Consider the following 22254-nt stretch of genomic DNA (forward strand, 5'->3'; position numbering starts at 1 on the left):
ACCTTATTTCTCAGCAGTTCCGGTTTGCACAAAACCTATTAGTGTTATTACTGTGTTTTTGTTTTGAAAATTTTGGGGTCGTTCTTGTTTTTAAGCAACACTACCCAGTGGTGTCGGCGAATTTTCTACAGTATTGTGGATTGTTGAACTGTTGAATTTTTCATCCAGTGACAGTCACTCTCCCCCGGACGAGAGCCACCGTGCTGGTCTAGGCAGCGGCCTCGTCGCGGCCTATGCGATGGCAGAAAATAGGACACGAAACCATGATGCTTTTCCGGAGCAACTTTTCCACCCAGCTCATAATTTTCATCAAGGTGGAAAAAACTTCGTCATTCATTGTTTTGATCTTCCCGCCCATTGTCACTGTACACGCTGTTGGCTTCGACTGGGATGTTCGCCATGCTCTGGGGACTGATGATACTAGGAACGTCGCTTGTGTGCACCGGTTAACTGCAACAACCGGAAGCGGCTCTCATAAAGACAAATGGGCGAATGTCGCCTACCCCCGGTTTAGTGCGTTTTCCGCCAGTTCATGAATCATGATATGCCTGCGGTGTGATTTTCACACAGACGCCAGCAATGACATGGACGATAAGGTTAAAACTATGACAGAAAAAGGTGGTTGCAGAGTTAAGGATAGAATTCATCTGGCAGTGCGCGTTTGTGTTAGTACAGAAAAAAAACACATCAAAGTGAATGAAACAATGCGTCGCGTGGATTGATAACAATTATCAACAAAAAGAGGCAGAAGGAAGTTGCACCCCTTTACATGATTGTCGCAAGCGTCTTGAGATGTAAGGCTTTCGCGTTAAAAATTACCCATTCCACCGAGTCGTGGCCTGAAGACGTTACGTAAGCCGAATAACGTCGTCGCAGGTATTATTCCGTTTAGAATTAAAGCCAGCGACGAAAATCGTCTTGGCGCTGTGTGTTTGTCTGGAAATTGTTCCGTAACAGTCGTTGATGCCAGAGTCTTACAGTGCATGCTAAGAACAGAAATAGCTTGAAAATAATGTCGCATCTAGCTATCTTAAATGGAGCTTGGTAAATTGTTGTCCTAAAGGAAAAGATGTACCATTGCAGACATTTTCGGATAGTGAGGAATCGTTTAATTGGCACATGTATTCCATTTCATAAAGTGAAAGGATTCACGGCAAAGTGGCAGGCTTCGGAGAAGTGTGACAGGCGATTCTCGGGCAGCAGTCAGGGTGCAGGCCATGGCCTTCAACTCTGTAACATCCTGGTCCTGCTTCCACGGTCCCACAGCTGAAAGATATTCCGCAAATGATGTAACAATGTTGAACTTTTATGGCAAATCTCTCTCTACAGAAAACAGCAGAAACCTCTGTCAAAACAAGAACACCTGTAGAGAATCACCCCCTAGCTCTCCTCTGAAAATAAAATTGATTTGACTTGACAACTTTCTCATTGCACTACGAAAGATTTTTTCCTGTCAAACGGAAAGGGGAATGAATAATTTTCCCTTTCAAAGGAAAAAGCTGCGTCCATGTTGCAAAAAAACCTTTGTCGAAACGGAACCGCTGAAACAATAATAGGCGTAAGGTTAATTTGAAATTGCTGTGACCAATGGTTGTAACAAGGTGCATTTTAATTACCCTTAATCACCCCTAGAATAGGAGGTTGGATGAAACGCGACTGTTTTACTCGTGTCACCACAACTGCCCGAGGCCGTTTCGATGGTATAAACAGATTTGATGGGTTAGGATATTTCACTCGGGTAACATCATGCTTCGACGTGTATACACAACTCACACAATATCTGTTAGACATAAAAGTTATCGCATATGTTTTTTTTCCGGCTTGACGTTAATCATCCAACTGTATAAAAACCTTTTGATTTTTATAAAATTACACGTCTATGTTGAATTGGTTACACCTGCCTTGAACGTGACATTACTCTTGACCCAACAGCGCTTAGTCCTTTAAAATATCCACTCAGAATTTTCTGCAAGAATATGCCTCGGCAAAAAGCCTACATAAAATTTTGGTACTATTTTAAATTTTTAGGATAGAGAGGTTAATGTGCCTAATTTCGTAAATCACAGTAAAATAGCAGACATAACCTGACGTTCGGGCTGCTTTACGTATTCTTGAATTTGCCCGCACACTCAACTAACGAATAGTGTCTATAGAAAATTGTAATGTGTATTCTTTTAAGACATTCCGGCGAAGCCGTGTGCAAGTTCTTGTAAGACTTGAAACTGACTCTTAGAGCCTGTAGCTTCTATTAATGTTAATAGAAAACAAATGTGGCTTCAGTCCACACTGTGAAGGTGTTTGGACTCCGAAGCTTTAAGCGGCCCCCACAACGATTTTCCATGCGACGTCACTTGAATTTTCACACGTGGATCTACAAAGAGTGAAACCAGAGACGAGGAAATGTACTCAACCACACTTTGTATTTCTGCGCAACGACATTCACGACTGCTTTACGATCTTCCTTTTTTCGCAGTTCTTCTGGTGTCTTTACTTTTGTGGTAAACCCAAGGTTGTGTTTGTGTTATAAAATTTTATTGCTTGTGACGTTGCGTACTTATGACGCATGTATGTTTTATGTCCCTGTATATAATTCTCATTGTATGAGTGTACATTGATTGTATGAACATTACTTAGGTCAGTGAGAATGTATCGGTATTTTTTGTGTCTGTTTCGTTACTTCGAGCGAGATGTAAGCGTACCGTAATTTATTTTCTTCTTGTAAATTGTCAATGTTGGATTGTTGCCATTATGTACCAAGGCTCCTGGGCCCCTGTCAAGCTGCTCATTGCAGCTTTTAGCCCAGGAGACCATCCAGAGCTACACTTGTGTGTATCTGGTAAATAAAAAATTTGACTTGACTTGTATTCTGGAATAAACTGAAGAAGGTGCTCTACCAGTCTCTCGTTTTCTATATGAAAGCGTATTGATATCACTTCGAGATTTCAATGCTCTTGGGTACTTTTGCACTCGGAGTAGCTTACGCAACCGCAATCTTTACCGGTTTGGCCAGTCCCCCTGGCCAAACCGGTGCCTGCCTTCCTAATGATGATAGATTTCTGCTGGCATCGCAACAAAAATTTGCTTGGATGATAGAGGTATACGGTTCCGCAGTAAAACGTGTGTTGTTTACAAATAAGACATTTCAGAGGGAAATTACTTTTCACGAGCTAGAACCTTGCTGTCATTTAAAAAGATGCTTCCCGGCAACCATTCACATTCACATGTTCAAGTTTTAGGTGCCGTCGGTAGCAAAGACACGTTTTCACGGCTTCTTGGAAGCTCATGTAGTGAACATAAACATGACGGGTTGCCAATGTTAGTACCTCAGGCATTGAATAATTTTTTTTTCAAATCCAGATACCAATCTGCAGTGCCGTTCGCACTGATTTTGCCGATCACTAATGACAGAGGAAAAATGTGAGAAAAGCTAAAGAGGCAGATAACTATTTATTTGTTGCTTCCTGAACTAAAGAAAAGTTGTTCCTCGTGAGCGAATAAACGCAGAAATTCATGCAAGAGGCTACAGTATTGAGGAAAAGAACAAATTTTCTTGCTATATGTGCCTACCATAGTTGACACTGAATCGCTCTTACCTTTTATGTGTAGTATTAAAGATATAAAATTGCTTTTTTCTTTCTCTCAGAACGTCTACACCTCTAGGCTCAATGTAACAACGTTGGTGTCTGACGGCCATAATATAGAAAGCGAGGGAACACAGTTCCGGTTACAAATATATGCGAGTCATGAGTTAGGAGTCACAACCGCATTAGCTGAAGAAGCAATGACTACGCGCTCAGCTAGTGGAACAAAATGCAAACACGGAACTAAACTATACCAAAAGGCTCCGGGACATGCTTCTATTGGGTGCTGAATCAATTCCCTTGTTTTTGTTGGCTGGCTCGAACAAGCAAACGACAAATAAAAAACGGTTCAGAACAGTCTCGGAAAATTTTGACAATAACACGAGAACACATCGCACGAGATTTAGCACTTCTTCTTCTAAATCAGTGGAATAGTTTTCCTGGTTTCTCGCTTAACTTACACGTTTAAGGTGTCGCTTTACTTTCGTCGCATTATACATTATATCACAATTATTCGGAAGATTTTTCTGCCTTTCGCTTACATGCTTTAAATACTGAAGGGGGCGAGATAGGCATCTCGCAGTGACGCGGACGATAAGAAAATTATCGATCAAGCTGGGGAAAATAGGCATGAGGAACTAACTTAGCCATTTCCAAAAATTAAAACAAAGCCAATAATATATCGACAAACCCAGTTATGCTGATAATTCCTTCGCCTGCGTCACAACTCCATTCTTCACAAGGCACCTCCACCTTTAAAGTCTCAGAGTCTGGTATTTCGGTCCCATTGTATTGGCATTTTCCTGCATAGAGAGAAACAAACAACTGCGTTACAGTGGATGTACCAAATGCAAAATTTGCAGAATGCAGGGAAAGAAGAACGGTGGTTTTATTTCACATACGGCCGCTTTGCAAACGGAGTTGCCCCTGCTTATTCCTGAAAAAAAATGAATGCAAAAGCCTAAAACTATAAGGGTCAAGTAGACAAAACTCTAAACATCAGCAAGGGAGCATGAAACACAGGCAGTAAAGCACATTTAACTTAATAACTGGGGATGGTCTCTACTGACCTTCATTCTCTTCCCAAACACAGATTATCAATGTTCGCTGACCCTGACAGGATTATAATTTATGCAACTTTCAGCCCTCATTTTCTCATTCCCACGAAGAGCTGTTTGTACGTGCAAAAGGACGGTAACCTTGGCATATCGATAGAATTACATCTTGACAACTGCGATGAAAGGGTACAAAAACTAAAGAAACAGCCAAGACGAACACACACACTAGACGAGGCAGATTGCGTCATCCTAGTTCATTTTTAGCGCTATTACCAACGTGTTGTGATATGTCCAAGCTGACAGATGAATTGACGTGGGTCAACCTGGCCCGGAACATTCTCCACGCTTGATGTTGCGTTTGACGAAAGTTTCTTCCCCCTCCCTCCTGTCCCAAAACTGACGTCGAGATTAAAGCCGGCGCCCATTAACGCTTATGCGGAAGCTTTTTGCCATCCAGTCCTTAAAAAAGAATCCACACAAAATACCAGTAGAGTCATACAGAAGAACCTAGATTTAATGAAGTGGCTAGGACGGTAAACGCTCACTATATCGGTGCCTTTGCTATATCAATATGGGCTCTTTTCCCAAGGCTACTCTTTTCAAAATGCCTTTAGTTACGAATACTTGTCCGGCGTTTTTCATGGAAGATGCGCAAATGACCTTTTGACCGGAGACACACCTCCAGCGACACATCCCTCTAAGTTCATCGCGTGATTCACCGGGCCCGCGTTTGGCGTCTGCGGGCGCCGACAGCGGTCGCCACCACCACTGCGGCCCAGGCAGCCAACCGCCCCCTTAGCCTCCCATGCATGCAGCGCTGGGTTGTTTCGGGCAACGTGACTCGTCTTGCGCCCGGCGAAGAGGAACGCTGCGTTCGCCATGAATGAACGCCCCGTTCGCCCGGCTTTCTTCTGTGAGCGTTGCACGGAACCGACGGCTTTGAGGCGTGGTTGGCAATACAGCCAAATCAAAGGTTAACCAACCAAGCGAAACCAGGACTCAACCAGACTAAGCAAACCTTTTGCTTTGCACATCCAAGTTTAGCCGAGCTAATCCGGAGCCATTATTTGACTCGAATCGCATCATAGAGCCATTTTATTAAGGGTGGCATAAGTAGTGAAGTCGTCGGAGGTGCTGCAGGATCGTTGTTTGCACAGATGCTGGATTAGGAGCTACTAAAAGCGTCTCAATGAGTGCGAGGGCTTGGTAGGCCGCCCGTGGTGTCTCTCGAGTGTGAGTGCTGTTCTGATGGTGGCACGGGTCAATATGACCGGGGCTCTGGTTGGGGGCATCATCACTTCATCGTCGCACGCTTTGTTAAGGGGGCTACTTGGTGTGAGATGGGATGGCATCGCATATTTCGCGTGGGATGGCATCGCATATTTAGTTGTCTGTCAAAACATCGGAGGTTGAGGCTTCACTGTCCCATTGCACGAGCTCTTAGAAACTGCAAACGTGCTTTATGTCGCACAACGAGTGCAGTATTTGTGCGTACTTTTCGCTTGCCCCTGCACAGCCTCACTTCACAGAAACGAACACTGAATGTGATCGGGCTTTCCTGCAGCAATAGGGAAGTTCTTGTTGCTACGGAACCGGAAAATGCCTGCTGCGCGTTGCCAGACTAGGCTCCGTATCCTGTAATCCCCGCCGCTCATTTACCGGGAACGCCCGTTATTATTTTTTTTTCAGTACAGTGACTCATTCTTATATTACGGTAGCTTTTCTTTTCAAATTTCGCTTCCTCACTATAACCATCGTTACTATATTTATATGGAAAAAGTACACAGAAGACTATGAATGTAAAAGTGGGACCACGGTTTGCTTTGATTATACCCATATCTAAAATATACACAGGTCCACTGTATTGAGGCTCTTGTATTTGTAAGGGCTTAGTGAAAGCGGGTGTTGTTTGCGTCATATATCCCCAGAACAGTCCGCAGGCACGGGGTGCGTGAGTGTCAAGTGGGACGGGGGTGGACTTAAAAGCTATCGAACAAAGGTATATTCCAAAGCCGTGTAGATAAAACGGGGCCCAGTGCAATCAAAAAGAACTCCAACTGAATGGTGTAAAAAAACTAGAAAACGAGGAGCTAGAAGGTAACCTTGTTTTCATACACTAGATACTACTGCTGCCTGGTTTAAAACATTGGGCTAAAGTACACTACTGCGTTGTTAGACATACAAACGTGTTGCACCTCTTGAAATCGACTTTTTCACGTACGCTTAATTTGGGAAAAAATGGCTAATGATTATAACCTATACCTTGGAGCAAAAATTGTTATAAAACGCTAACGAAACGGTCGCAAGGAAGGTAAGCCCGAGATTAGGTGCGACGTGGTGGAAAACCACTTTACTTAAAACTGTTCGGAACAAACCCTCCTACATAAATTGCGTAGCTGTTGACAACGATTGATTATGAAGGAAAAATGGGAACTCTTTAAACCACGGTGGTACCTATTTTAGGGAAAAGGGGACGTGTACAGCCACGGGTAAGTACGTCTTCAAAGAGGAGCTGGGTATTGCCACTGAACGAACCCTCACTCTGTAGCAAATCCAAGAATGAGTTGTAGGCCACCCGGCAGTTATTGGAATTCCCCGTCTATCGATTACATGCCTCTATAGCTCGTGATCTCTTCATGGACGCTGAAGGTGCCTTCCGCGTGTTTTCTCACGTGCCTCGCCTTCTCAGTCAAGACACTTTTTTAGATGGTGAATGGTTTCAAGGATAATTTCATGGAATTCTGCACGGGATATAACTGAAAAGTACAACGGCATTTCTTCAGGTAACGAAATATAGGGACATTTGTGCGCGCAAGAAGAAACGATAATAACTTCTGAACACGTGTGTCTCAACAACGTCGGGGTGGTTCCCTACAAACACGATTTTGTTTTTTTTTTTCTTAACCGCTATAAAACGCCCCTCGAGTGCCGCGTAAATGGAGCGAGAGAGAATGACCAGTGAGCAAAAAAACAGCATTTTAAGACCGATACCATTGCGAGTATAAGACATAATAAAATGCATACAGTAGATCCAACTTACCATCGACAACGGGGACTCTACCTAGACCCACGTAGGCAGTGGAAAGTTGGCAATGGCACGCAAGAATTGCTGCCAGCACCAACTGAAACAGGCATCCCTCAAACCGCATGTCGATGTACGAGCCGCAGCAAAAGTCAAGTGGCGACTACGAACGCGTATTTTCTACCCAAGGAGGAAACTCCTATCGCTGACATCGAGAGCCGGTTGAAAGGGTGGGCGATTTCTTGCACCACACTCAGGCGTCCGCCCTTTCCGCTCCTCTAACCCGCACAAATCTCGAAGGCGATAGCCTGTTTTTTCCAAGCTTCAGCAGGCACTCTTCTTGGCTCTTTTGACAAGGGCAGCGAAATTAGCCCTGAAAAGCTTTATCCATTCCCAAGATATGAATCATGCAGAAAGTAGGGCCATGAATAAAGTAGGGCCATGAATACAACTGTTGTACACCCACATGTCAAATGGTTCGATGTTGCCACGCACACAACCACGAGCGGAGGCATCTAAATGATGACATGTATTCTATACTACGTGTTTGCATTGATGTTTTTTAACAGAAGTTTTTTCCTTGTGGCAAAGATTTTGTCATTTTCTTTGTGGAAAGTAGAACTTTGACACAGAATCAGTAATTGGTAGCTTCAGTATATTTTGAATGTTTTACCTAGAATTTTTATTCGTTCACGTATAAACATATTAAACAATGACTGCCAACCACATGGCTGTCCACTTCTTGGTTTGCTAACAAGAATCACTGTGGACCCTTGAAGCCAAAGAGTGTGACGATCTGTTTGGATGAGTTTAACGGCATAATTTGCTATCACATGCTGGCGCTTTAACGTACAGCTTACATAACCTTCTGCTTGCTACAGGTTTAACGTGCCGACGCAACGCAGGCGATGAGGTGCGCCATGGTAGAGGGCTCCGTATTAATTTTGACCACCTGGGGATCTTTAACGTGCGCCGAAATTTCGTACACACGGCCTTTTTTTGCTTTTCATCTCCATCATAAAAGCGGCCGCCGCGGCCGGGAATCGAATCCGTGACCTCGTGCTTAGCAGCGCCAGCTTACATAACCACTCACGCACGCACGGTTACACGCACACACGCACACACACACGCACACACACACGCACACACGCACACACACACACACACACACACACACACACACACACACACACACACACACACACACACACACACACACACACACACACACACACACACACACACTTAAATACGTACCGATATATGTATTCTTATTTATAGATTTCTGAGGTTGCGTGCGGGGATGCATTGCTTAATGCCACAAAAAAACTCATCCTGCTGTACACCGTGGTTTGGACTTCTGTGAAAGGTGTTTTTTGCGCACACGAAAAAAAAAACATTTATTAATCTTCAAAATGCAGGAGTCCCTTTTTGTTTCCCGAATCCATGAGTCGATTTAAGTATCTTAGCAGGCGATACCAGGAGTTTTTGGTCCCCCTGGTGACACCTGGTAAACGGTATCTCCCATTGCTCAGATCGAGGGTGGCGGAGAGGGAATGCGTGAGATAAGGGGGAGGGTGGGTTTCTTCTTGCCTGAGTGTCCATAACTGATTTCCGAATTGAGAATCGGTGGTTGAATATCTTGTCGGGAACATTAAACCTATTTTAAAGGGTCTGTATTCAGTGTTTGAGTCGGCCTGAAGGCAGTTGCTCGACTTTTTCGGACGGTGAGTGATGTATGAAGACTGTGGGGGTGTCTCTTGTGTAGTCCTGTAACATTTGGTGGTTTATTGATACTGAACCAAAATTGTACAAACTGTTCGAACTTCAGGGGCTCGGTGGGTCCGGTTGCGGGCCAGTTGATGTGCAAAATTGTTAGACCTCCAAGAGGAGTGGTGAGCGGTACATACAATGTAAACTTCATGCTTTCGCTGGTATTACCAACGCTCCTGCGACGTCCTGGGGCCTATTCTTTTTGAATAGAAACTTCGGAAAGCTGCTTGGGAGAGTAAGGTAACACCTGGATGTCTTGGTGTATCGGCTTGGTGTTCCCTAAATGAAAAAAAGAACAAGACAAAAACCATCGCTGACGACATTCGATGTGGTGCTATTAGCATTGTTCCGGTTGTCGGATGTATTGGGCGAGCAGCGTCTTGTCTTCCATCCTCCCCTCCCCTTCTGGTTCCCGGTTTACTCTTTCCACACCATTTTGAAAATAAAATAGATATTACAGTAAGCGGGAACGGTTAGCGAAAAAACAAAAGCGCTTTACAGACGCCGACAGAAGAATACAATTACACAACAAAAGAATTACAGACCAAACCACTTACTGAAGAGGCTAACAATGTAAGAACAATAACACATATCATGATAATCCGATTGATTGATTGATTGATTGATTGATTGATTGATTGATTGATTGATTGATTGATTGATTGATTGATTGATTGATTGATTGATTGTGCGGTTTTAACGCGCCGACACAAGGCAGGCGATGAGGTGCGCCGTTGTGGAGGGCTCCGGATTAATTTTGACCATCTTTAACGTGCGCTGAAATTTCGTACACATGGGCGTTTTTGCTTTTCGCCTTCATCAGAAAAGCAGTTACCGCATCCTAGAAGCGAACCCGCGTCCTCGTGCTCAGCTGCACACGCCTTAGACCCTGAGCCACCGCGGCGGGTTTATGATTCATCTGAGAACCAGATATCTTTGTGAAGTATTACATTGTGAACATTCACGTACATTTTCTTTTCTACAAAGGATAAGTACGTTTCCGCTCAGAAAAAAAGGAACAGTCAGCGTTTAACACGTGACAAAACCGAACTAGGCGATGAGTAGTCTGCGCGCCTTCCACAAGACAGAGGAGATAGGGCGTGGATCACTTAACGCAGCAGCGCGACCTTCACCCCGGACTGTATATCAATTTTTGGCTCGGCCTGGCGGTCAGCCAGCATATCACAAAAATGATTTCATAGCGGGAAGGGAGGATGCGCCGCTAGCTTCGAAGGTCGTAAACAAGAGGGCAAAAATAAGCTCTAGCAAGCGACGACTGAGGCGGTAAAATCGCAACACTCAGCACTGGTTTTTGTAACAGCGCAGATAGCCAGTCAAGGGCGCCGTTCTCTGTTTGCGAGAGGCGGTTGGTCGGCAGTAAGAGGCGCTCTCCAGATGTGCTTTCTGAACGCAAATCTTGCGTGACTTCCTCAGGCCGAGCACTGCGTCATTGCAGCTGGGTCATCCATGCGTATCTTTTTTTTTTTGCGATGTTTGCAGGCACCGGCGTTTTCTGTACACCTGTCCTTGCTTTGAAGGGAACTACTTTCCGGCGACTGCTCCTAAAACATGGAATGAAGTACGTATGCTAGTAACATTATCGGGATATTAACAGGAAGCAACCTGCGTATTGCGATTTAATTGTTGATGTCTTCTATGTCTAGTGCTACCTTTCAGCCTATAGTGCTAGTGCGCTGCTACTTGAGCGGCAGAGGCAGCGCCTCCTGGCAGCCGCGGCGGCATATTTTGCTCGTAAAGGGCTGGCGCGGTCAGCCGCCCCCAGCGGCGGTGGTATCACAGAACAGCGCCTTTACAGGCGAAAAATAAGCAATTATGCCTACTTTTATGTTTGCCGATTGCTCAACAGTTACAAAAGCAAGTCTGGAACATCGCCGAAGACTATATTATGTTGGTTTTTATGCGAATGTTATTATGGAGAGCGCAGGCCGCGCTCCGAGAAGCCATTTGATCCCCTCAACGCTTGGTTCCAGCATTTCTTCGTCAATAGCGTCTGTCGGAGCATATGTTGGCTCGACAGTTTTGAGGCTGCCCTCGCACACAGGAACGTCAGCAAAACCGACTTTCACATCACGAATTTGTGCGGACACCTTTTTCGGGTGACGTGTACACTAATTTCGATGCTCGAAAGTTTCAATGGCGCTCGTCATGCTAACATTTAAATAAGCGTTTTATTTGCTGCTGTGTGTCCTGTGTTGGACGCACAGATGACTTATCCCACGCACACGGCAACTTCGTGGACAATTTCTGCTCGGCTGTCATGCTACTGATGTTAAATCGCCGTCACCGTGTTAGCCCCAGCCGCGGCAGACAGCCTTCCAGCAGCTTCCTCGAAAACAAAAACGCTTTGGGTTTGCCGACGAGCACAGAAACGAAGCAAGGGATTATGTACTCGAAATATCAACAGAATTCGAGAAATTTAGGGAATTGCACGTGTGTATGGATTTCTATGCCGCTTCTGTTCGACTTGAGGCTTTTAATTGCGGCCAGATTGGTGCTTGTCCGATTTTTTCGTAATTTTGTTTGCTTTTCTGGTTTGTGTTATTTTGGAATCAATAAACAGGCGTGTGCGGCGGATTGGTTTTCTTTTTGTTCCATTAGTTCATTTCTAGCTCTCTTGCTATTTTTAGTTTTTCTTCTACAAATAACCTACATTTACGTTATTATAGGACAAATGTTTTAATAATTATGCTCTTTTGTGCGAATGCAAGGCGTTTGGGATTTGGTGCGTATTAATAATTTCTTGTGTTGTTCGGGTTGCATTTCCCAGTTGTTTATAATTTCGTTTTATTAATCGTGTGATTGTTGTGAATAGGCAGACTTCTCGATATAGCAAGTTCATTTTTATTCTTTTTTCCTGTATGTATTTTTAACTTCACTCGACAAATGGTCGAGAGTTACACTATTACGACGCGTTAACTTCGATCTCCCATTGTGCGTTACTGTGCAAATGCTAGGCATTACCAAGATTGGGCTCTGGGGTATTACCAAAGAAATGCTGACGGATTAAAATTTACATTCCATATTTTTTGCTTACTCCCAGACGCACTTGCATTTGAAACAATTCATTTGAATCGCACCATGTTCCCGGGCTTTATAGAGGGCCCTGTTTCGGCCTGAATTTCTGCGTTGATGCCGAAGACATGGTTGCTGGCATCTGGTTTCTTTTTTTTTTTCCGCAGGTGAAGTAGCCTTTATTTTTTAGTATTTCTCAGGGCTTCCCATTTATTAGAAGCCGCAGAACAGTTCACCCACGGCTCGCTTCGCGTAATCACGCTGGCCCTGCGCACGGGATACGCGGACCGGCGAAGCACGGTACAAGCAAAGATGCGACGCGGATCGACAAGGGGCGCCGCTGGTTCAAATTCAGTGGCGCCACCATACCAGCGCACGAGGCCTATAGCCTATATGGGTTTCGTTCGTTGTTCGGACTTCGCACGAATGCAACATCTCCGAGGCACACGGCTCCGTCCTGGGAGACCCCCAGATCCTAAGCGTTGGATATAGGGGCCCCAGCACCGGTCTCTTCCATTTTTGCGTGAAGCGGGTGTAATGTTGTACCTTTAAATACTTCCTTTATGTCATAGGACAATCTCTCGCATATAACCCCTTGCGGATGAGGACGAAAGTTCCAGTCGGGGCCGCGGCAAAGCAACGATTGCGGCTGGTCCACGTGCTACAGCACGGCAGGAATAACTACCTGGACCATGGTACTACTCCGGATTTTATAATGAGCACCCTATAAAACATGATGATGATGCCGTAGGGTTTCGGCTCGTACCCACAATGAGGGGATAGCACCGGGATTTATATTTGCCGGTGTTCTGATTCGAGGTTAGAGGATTAATTTATTTTCCAAAGATTGGTTGGTAAACGTTTGTTTAGCTTAAAAGGAAAAGACAGAAGAGTGTGGTTAGCCTCCGAAGTCTAGGAGGCGTCTTGCCCGGGCAGCCTCCAGGGCACGCCGCAAAAGGGTGACTTGGCGCTCTGGTGCGGAGCTTGTCAGCTTGGACTCCCCCTCCAATATGATAAAAACCCGAAACACCAAATAATAATGGGTTACTTAGCAATTCAAGCTGCCGTAGAAGGGACATATGGTTGAATACAATTGCAAATATACGTTTTTAATGCGAGGCCTTCTGTGCCTCCCTGATAGCGACGTTGCCCCAAAACTCACTCCAGGAAAGCCAACTTTCTCTAACGATGATGGTGATAGATGATGCCGTCAATCTGACCGCGCCATTCCGACATTGGCGAACCAGTTGGAATTTTGAACTCTGGCTTTGTGTCCCATCGCATGGGAGAAAGCTCCGCGTTTCAACCACACTTCGCTTCAAGGAGCACTGACACAAAAAATTTATGTTACGCTTTTATTGCTTTTATCGATGCTTAATGGCCTGGCGAACCTGAAACAGCACTTCAAATACTTCAGCGCGCGATAGTTAGTTACATTGAACGGCCTAAAAATCGTTTTTTTTTTCAAATTCCCGCGCTTTCATCCCGAACGGCGCATATGACAGAGTCCCTGCCTGACCTCACCGCTTTCTCCGTACGTCACCGGCGCCCGCTTGAGGGGGTGTTGCGCCCGCTCGCCGCTCGTGGGGCCGCGCGCATACAGTGACGTCACGAGCTTTTGACGAGCGCTGCCGCGTCACTTCTTTTGGCTCTCCCTGGATGATGTCACGCTGATGTCCATTTGCTGAGTGCCGCTCCGCGCGGTGCTCCGTCGGTGCAATAAATGAGATCCAATTAAACTATGTTCTTCGTGTCGCAGGCCGCTCATATTTCACCCAGGGTATACTGTTGAGTGAAGGAAGTGAACTGTGCAATATTATTAACGACGAAAATTGGTGTCAGTGCTCCTTTAAAAGAAAAGTACTTAATTTTTGCGAAACTAAAATTTCTTGCCCAGAAGAAAACATAACTGGTATGGGCAGGGTTGGCTCCATACTCTAAATTGGCTCCTTCAAAAGCACCTCTCTGCTGTGAAGGGAAAATGAATGAATTAATGTGCTTTATTTAAAATAAGCACGAAGCCCTTTGGGTGGGTGGGAGGTAAGAGAGTGATCTCTACAAAGCAGTATAGAGCGGGCCTGACCATGTGTTTCCTTAAGCGGCACCCGAGAAGGGAGAAAAAAATGTTGGATTGTTTCCCGGACCTGCCACACGGGGGTAGGACCTGGCACTTGGGCTATAATGCGTTGTGTTGTGGAACGACAGCTTGTAATATTTAACCGCTCTGGTGTCTTTATGGAGGGCCCAAATGTTAATCAACGGACGTTTGTTGTTTACGCTTTCATCAGAAAATCGACCACGGCGACCTTGTTACGCTGCACTGCCGCGGCTTAACTGCTCAACCACCGGGGTTGGTACCACTCCGAGGATAGACTCATTTCGAAAGCTAGCGTGCTACTGCGGCCTCGTATGTCACTATCCTTTCTAAAGCGATATGAAGGCTAAAAAGAGAGTCCGGTTGCGAACGACACGTGGCTACCAGACATACAACCAGCGGAAGCGATGCATCTTTTTTGTCTTTACTAGAAAACACCGATAAGGCGGCAAGCCCAGCTGCGCATTTTGCTTTCCTGTGATCCCGACAGTATCGAATACTCATGTCTCCTAAAACAACGCTACTTTTGGTGGCCGCTGCGGCAGCATTTTCTGCTGAATGGCAGTTGATAACAGGAGGAGGTGCAGGTAAGTACATCGTATTTGTTTCTTCTTTCCTAAAAGCGACGTCATTCCCTACAGGAGCGACTGTTCTGTCCAAGCTACCTCTTTCATAGAAGTGATCTGACATATTCGTAGTAACCAATATAAAATTCTCAAGGGAGAGTCGCAGGGTGACCAAGCAAAATGTGTGAGTGTGTCTGTGCGGGTGTTCATCCGCGCGTAGGTGTCGCGCATACTTTTCATGTATGCGCGATGTTTGCAGATGCCCGTACTTTTTCGGGAACCCGCTCTTCACGCATGCTAGTGTACTCCACCGTAATGTTCATATCGTACATGTATAATTTGTGTGTTTCTGTGCGTAATGTGTGCTTGCGTGTGCGTGTGCATGTGCATGTGTGTGTGTGCGCGCGTGCGCATGCGGTGCAGGGATGTGTGGAGCTAAACTGTACCTCGTGATTCACTGCACTTCGAAATCAGCATTCATATTTCATTCCTTCTTTCGTGTGTGTGTCGCCCTGTACTGCTAGTGCACCACCCAAGAAGAAGAAGGCCAAGGGCTGTTGGTGGGCACTTCCAAATAAATTAAACAAATTGGGGTATTTCAATGGGGATTCGCTTGAGAACCGAGAGGTTCTGGTCAATCATGAGCGTGGCACATGTAAACATCCACATTGACTAAGATTGCTGTGACCCTCCACGTTTATCCTCTAAAGCGACCAATACCAGAACATCGGCCTTCAGCAAACGTTTGTGTGTACGAATGGCAACCGGACGAAATGAAGGGGATCGAGGGGGGTCATCTGCTTCTGTAACAGGAATCGTAACCCTCTGCCATGAGTTTCCGTCCGCAATACGTTTTGGTTCAAGACTTGTATTCAAGCGTTTCCCGCACGAGTAGGAGGCAAAAGAAACTGTCATCATTTCACTGCAATTGTAGACAGGACAACTAAGCATTAGTACCCACATACACTGACATGACGCCGACCTTGTTTGTACGTTGCCCCTGATTGTAACCCCTCGGTACGTTTACGTAGGGAATTTGCAAAATATTAATTCGACGCCGACTCTACCGCGGCATGCAAAATACATGACACCAGGTATCTTGCAAAAAACTCTTTTTGACCCTGACAGTGTTTTCGATTTCAAGTGCCTTGACCATCATTTTAGACATGACGCTCCGTAGGTTCGTTCGCTCCTAGTTTATGCATTCCACCTCAGAGTCTTCAAGTAATCCTCAGCTGCCGTGCTCGGGGGTAAGGCGTTGCATAAAAATATGTCTGCGCTTTGTTTACGTCAATCGTGAACTCATGTCTCCAAGGAGCCCAGTTTTTATCGCGCTGCCCGCTTTCCATAACTATCGGGATGTAAAATTTTCTCGCACTTGAGGAACTCCTCATAGTGCTACCTCTCCGAAACCCTAACGACTGATACGGGGAGCTAACGGCAGCAGCAGAATTCTGTGCGACAGCTGCCTAAGGCATGGCCATTCAGAAATGGGTGCACGAAATTTACCCACGTGATGTTGACAATAGGTTGAATTTAGGTGTATTTTGCGAGGAGCTTGTGTCTCTAGCAACGCTGTTCGCCCGTTTGAAGCCGATTTCGGTTTTGAGGCCGATTGTGAGGCGCACACAAACTTGAAGGCTCTTTTTACAAAAAAAAAAAGGTGCGCGACCCGCCGTGGTTGTTAAGTGGCTTAGGCGTTGTGATGCTGAGCACCAGGACGCGGGTTCGATTTCTGGCCGCCGCGGCCGCTTTTCTGATGGAGGCGCAAAGCAAAAACGCCCGTGCGTACGAGATTTCGGCGCACGTTAAAGATCCCGAGGTGGTAAAATATAACCCGGAGCCTTACGGCACGCTTTATTGCCTGCTTTGTGTTGGCGAGTTCAGAGAGAGAGAGAGAGAGAAATAACTTTTATTTGCATTAACCGTTAGGGCGCAGTGGGCACGACCCAGAGGTTCGCGACGACTTCAGCCGCTCGAGTCAGAAGCTCCTTCTGGAGTTGGGGGTCCGAGCGGCCCAACGCCTCCATCCACTGGTAAGGAGAATTAATTGGAGGGAATGGGTCCTCTGCACAAGTCCACGTTTGGTGTTAGACCGTGGCTTTTTCACCGCAGCAGAGGCAGAGTGAGCATGGGTAGAGGGAGTGGCGGACATGATGAAGGATGGGTCTGCAGGGTAGAGATTTCTGTTTGGAGTTAACACCAGAGGCGTTCCTCCTCCAGAGTGAGGGATGAGGCACGTTAAACCCTACAATCAATCAAATAAAGAAAGGTGCGTGCTAGAATCGTGCAAATTTGTGTATGTGCAGGAGACACTCAGCAATCACGGCAAGGCCGATAGCTTGCAAGGCTGCCTGGATAGTTGTTTTACCAAGTCCAAGCCCACCTTTGTCCGAGGGGAATGTACCTCTCATGATTTTTCAACAGCGGATTATCTGGAAATAACCTGTGGCACGTAACACGTTAAAAATACCAGAAAAATTCTTCGCGCTCGTGAGCGCATGCCTCGCGATGACTGCCAAGCATCCCCGGCTCCCACAGTGGCTTTACACCAAAACACCTGGAAAAAACACCTAGGAGCGAGAAAATGTCGAGCCAAGCATCCCCGGCTCGCGCAGTGGCTTCAGCCCAAAACATCTGAAAAAAAAAACACCTAGGAGCGAGAAAATGTGGAGCGCTCTAAAGCGCGTGCCTTGCGGGGACCACCGAGCGTCCCCGGCACGTGCAGCAGCTCTAGCAAAAACAAAATTGGCGAAAACCTCCAGGAGCGCCTCGCGTTGCCTAGCAACCAAGTATGCCACAGCTGGCGCCACACCTGCCCCACGGAATCTCGACACGACTCCAAGAGTTCCGCGCAGACGTCATGCACGTACGCGCCGCCGCTGCACCCCAGCTGTCGCCAAGCGCTACCGCGCATGCAATGCTGTGCATGAGGAACGCGACGATACCGATGCATTTTACGATGGCTATTCCAAGCATAGCGCAAAGCGAAGACTAAACATGTAAATAAACAATTTAAAACATACAAATGCGTAATGATGTGTCCCTCAGTACTCACGTAATAAGAAATCCTGCATGCAGATTTGTTATGGCAGAAGCCTTACTAGGTTTAGTGCAAGATGTGCTAGTTTTTCGTAATAAAACCAGGTCTTGAAAACCTATCTTATGTCAAGGTTCGCAGCGGTTGGCCCTTGAAATTTCTCGGCTTTGTACTCGTGGTCGGTAAGAGGTGTGTACGGGGCTGTTCGATTTAGCTAACGAGGACAATATTGCTTCAAATTGTAATTTTATTACTATATAAAAAATGCTTCCGTGCTTTTATGTGTTTTTTCCTGGAGGGAGCGCACGGCAAATTGCCTCTAGTGGGCTTAACCTTTAATACAAAGTCAACAGTGCGCGTGAGTTGTTCTAAGTGTCGTAGTACACTTCTTTTTTTCACCGAAGGGAAATGCGAATACAACGGGACCGAGATATCAGAAGACGAACCTCTGAGACTTAAAAATCCTTGCGAAGAATTGACCTGCGATGCATCCACCGGAGCCGTGTCTCCCAGAAGGTCAGTTGTCACCAAAAACATATGCAGCTTAAAGGGAGTCTGCGCACTTTTTTCAAGTGTTTTTCAAAATATTAAGTGCTTGTAGAACGGTGTCGACCAACACATTTAGTACTTAGATTAGGGTGTCGTGAAGCTGTCAACCAAAAGTTACTGCTATATGCCAGTCGTATAACTTAGAAACTTGCTAAAAAGTCTCTTCTCTCTTTTCTGGTCTTGGCGTTTTACGAGCACTGTAATAACGCCATTACAATGGTGTACCGGCTATTGGCTGCCTTCCTTTAAGTTGATGCACCACACGTATTTGATAGCCACTTAAAAAAGCCACAAAAGCAATGGAGAAACGGCAGGCCTATGCACTGCTACGAGCATTACACGCAGTGCCTCTCCGTGTTCGTAATAACTATAGCCTTCGCAGTGCCTCCAGAGGCGAAGGAAAAAGTGAAAGCGTTTACCAGAAGTGGTGTAGAGTCCATTTAATGATTAAAATAACCTTCATTGTTATCCAGCTAAACGGTCATCGTTCTTCGCTACACATAATTTTGTAAACATAGTTTTATGTGGCCGGCGGCATGTGTTTATGGAATGTTAAATTGACGGTTCTTACAGAAGAATGCGTATGTCAAACTAGCCGTCAGGCCTGGATTCTTAAGCGACCCTTTAGCTCTGTCTTTTTCCAGACATTGCTGTCTTGGATTCTTTGTGTATGGGGCCTTCCGTATGTAGCCGTGTATGTGGCCTTGTGTGTAACCTTGTGCGCCGCCGTATATATGGCCCTCGAGAACGACCTCAAAGCCGCAGACAAGGTCGCCTCATTAAAAAGGACAATGTTGCACGATGGCCGGTTAGGGGCTTTCATGTCTTGTACGTTTCGATTGTTCCATAGACCATGATTATTGCCTGCGCGTGAGAAGTCTAAAGAGACAGAACGCACTCGCAACAGTTTCGATTCCACCCCAATTAGACGCCAATGCACCTTTCTGGGATGGGAACAAATCATCCCGAAGTGTAGTAAGAGTATGACGGCTTCTTTGAATACTCTTTTTCAGTAAAAATCATTTGTGAATTCGCAAAACGTTTCTATTCAGCATACGCGTTTTTTTAGTCTAAACGAATGAACTATTTGGACAACATCGATAATGGTATTGGGCACACTTGTTTTGTCTATGTTGACCGTCTCATAATAAAACAAAATAAGGCGAGCAATTAGTTAGAAAAAAATATTTTAAATTTGCTTTTAAACATTTCAGGTGTGACCCTATAAGGCCCGGGCCTGGTTGCTCATCAGTCACCGGTTCCGGCGCTTACCCGGATTGCTGCCCTAGGACCATCTGCCCTTAAAGGGCTGTTGATATAATAAGGAACTGTTTTAAAATAAACATTTTGTTTACAGTCAAATATGGGGTTGGAGCAGTTGGTTGTTTGCGTTTGAGCCCCTGTGACATGGCATGGTTAGCTTAAATGAGAAATCCTTACATAACACTGAACCTTTTCGGATGCTACAGGCGAAGAAAAATAAGACTATGCTTAGAACTCTCTAAGAATGGAAACACAAAAGCCTACTTGCACTATCGGTTGAACTGCTGTTGAACTTTCGGTGTGCATTGCAAATGCGCCCCTAACCACTCTGGCGAATACCTGCACAGTACCCTCCGAAGCGCATTCCGCTAGATCGCCATCGCCAGGAGTTACCCGTTCTCTCTCGTTGCAACCTTTACCTCTCTCAAGGGGGCTGGTTCCACACGTTTGGCAGCGGCCGGTCCTGATCCGGCGCGGGCTCAGAAACCTCTTCTGAAAGACCTGCCGCAGAGACCTCCTTCGAATATCTTCCGCCACAGCTGTACCTTGGCGCGTGATCACAAGCTCACGCATCGTGCTCTGAGTTTTTGTACGATTCTGTGTACCTTGCATGGACTTTTCACTTCTCCTGTTTTCAGTACAAATCCAAGGCTTTTACATCAAAAACAGGGCGAAGAAGGACAAAGGGACAGGGGATACGCAACGCAATGTACATGTTACTCTGCTTTATTTATACATAAAAACTCTCTTATCATCAAAGCCTTCTCTTCCAAGGCACGCTCAATAATCGCCGACTGCAAAAACGTTTTCCGGGTCCTTCACTAAGTACACGCTGTTAAGTCTAAATGACGTACCGAAACACGGCACAAGTTACCCACACGCCATGTATCGGTCGGCCCATTCCTTTGAAGCGCAAGGGAAGGCGTTGTTATGGTATAACGGCTATCAGGATGCACCTAATCCATACACTTTTCATTTTTACGAGAAAATCCCGCACAACGGCTCCGGCCAGATGTCTTCTAAGCATCCACAAGCTCACAAAGAATGTTGACGGGCTCGGCACACAACAGAAGGGGTAAATGCGTTCAGCTGGGACCACAGGATAAGGTAGCCTTCAGCAGTCACTCGTTCGTAAGAAAACGAATAACAAAGCATGGTTCGCGGTAAACATGCTCAGAAGGGCTTGCCTCTCTCTTCCGTCTTCGACAACTCTGAACTCGCAGCTGTAAGGACACAGATAAACAAACCGCAGAGTACATGCGGTGTTCGGATTTCTTGTTGGGAGAAAACGATTACCATTACCACAAATCTAAAACAATAGGGCAATGCATAAGGAGCCAGAAGCAGCAATAGTAAACAGACGATACACGAAAAAACGAAGAAGCAAGTGCCAAAATTTAATAACTTGTTTCCCATTATAGAAACCTCAAATTGTCGAGTGCGGAGGGTCAAAGTCAATCGGCAGCGCTGTCGAAATTGCTTATCAGAACGAAGTCCTAAAGAGAATTGTAGCTACGACATGGCAGTGATTGAGGAACTGCTGCCGAGAGAACTCCAAGCTTAAAATTAACAAAGAACAACTCCCTGTTCGCAAAGTTACAGTGTACGCACTGAGGCACGAACGTGGTAACATTACACACCGCATGGATGCGATAATATGAGGAGCTGAACAATCCCATACCAGACTCTACACTAGCCGTGTTAGGCTACGGAACACTACCCTACAGCAGAACTTTTTGTTTGGCGCAATGACGAATAAAATATCGAGCTGTCTAAAGGATGACTATAATTTAATATACTGTATACCAATTACGCTGTATTGTTTAGTCGTAATTGATCAAATATCAAAACTTGAAGAGCGTCAAAAACAGGTTTGCTAGCTGCGCCTCGTCTTGAGCGTGTGATTGTTCTGAAATCCCGTTTTTGTAGTCGACGTATAGGATTAAGATAGGTGTTGTGCGTCCAACCCCAAGAAACCATGCAGTACGACAGGTGACTATTGAATAAAGCGTAATAAAGCGTTTTTAGTATTTTTATATCAAATAACTCACGGGCTTGCTGCAATGCGTAGCAAGCAGGTGCTAGCTTTGCACAGACAGCATCGAAATGGTTCTGCTAATGCAACTGAGAATCCATAGCAACTCCTAGGTATTTATTGAGTCCACCTGTTCACGTATGCAGTTTCGCACTGATATTTCGACCAGTTCTTTTCGAACGTTCCTTTTTCGAGAATGAAATATCATATATTTTGTTTTTTTCGCCTTGATAGTGTGT

The 22254-nt window shown here is 45.5% G+C and overlaps 1 protein-coding gene and 1 long non-coding RNA gene across 2 annotated transcripts; one reads left to right on the forward strand and one right to left on the reverse strand.

Annotated features, from left to right (window-relative positions):
- Nucleotides 1-1094: 1094 nt before the first annotated feature.
- On the reverse strand, nucleotides 1095-7837 carry LOC144137937 (complement inhibitor CirpT2-like). The gene is made up of 3 exons (XM_077669969.1): nucleotides 7680-7837; nucleotides 4273-4384; nucleotides 1095-1266 (listed from the first exon to the last, which is right to left on the reverse strand). Exons 1-3 carry the CDS (start codon nucleotides 7786-7788, stop codon nucleotides 1149-1151), a joined length of 339 nt encoding a protein of 112 aa, XP_077526095.1. The 5' UTR covers nucleotides 7789-7837; the 3' UTR covers nucleotides 1095-1148.
- A 7154-nt stretch (nucleotides 7838-14991) lies between these two features.
- Nucleotides 14992-20079, forward strand: LOC144139095 (uncharacterized). Its single transcript, XR_013316043.1, has 3 exons — nucleotides 14992-15149; nucleotides 18573-18684; nucleotides 19932-20079. It is a non-coding gene; the product is annotated as an uncharacterized LOC144139095 (long non-coding RNA).
- Nucleotides 20080-22254: the final 2175 nt, after the last annotated feature.

This window comes from Haemaphysalis longicornis, unplaced genomic scaffold, assembly GCF_048455015.1.
Source record: "Haemaphysalis longicornis isolate Haplotype H1 unplaced genomic scaffold, Haemaphysalis longicornis Haplotype H1 scaffold_5, whole genome shotgun sequence".
NCBI lineage: Eukaryota > Metazoa > Arthropoda > Arachnida > Ixodida > Ixodidae > Haemaphysalis > Haemaphysalis longicornis.

Bases quoted from the DNA above. Each gene is read 5' to 3' on its own strand.
- LOC144137937 (XM_077669969.1), bottom strand. From the start codon at position 7,788: ATGCGGTTTGAGGGATGCCTGTTTCAGTTGGTGCTGGCAGCAATTCTT. The intron at 4,385-7,679 runs GTAAGTTGGATC...CTCTCTATGCAG, and splicing joins TAGAGTCCCCGTTGTCGATG to GAAAATGCCAATACAATGGG. The intron at 1,267-4,272 runs GTTTGTCGATAT...AATATCTTTCAG, and splicing joins GGAATTATCAGCATAACTGG to CTGTGGGACCGTGGAAGCAG.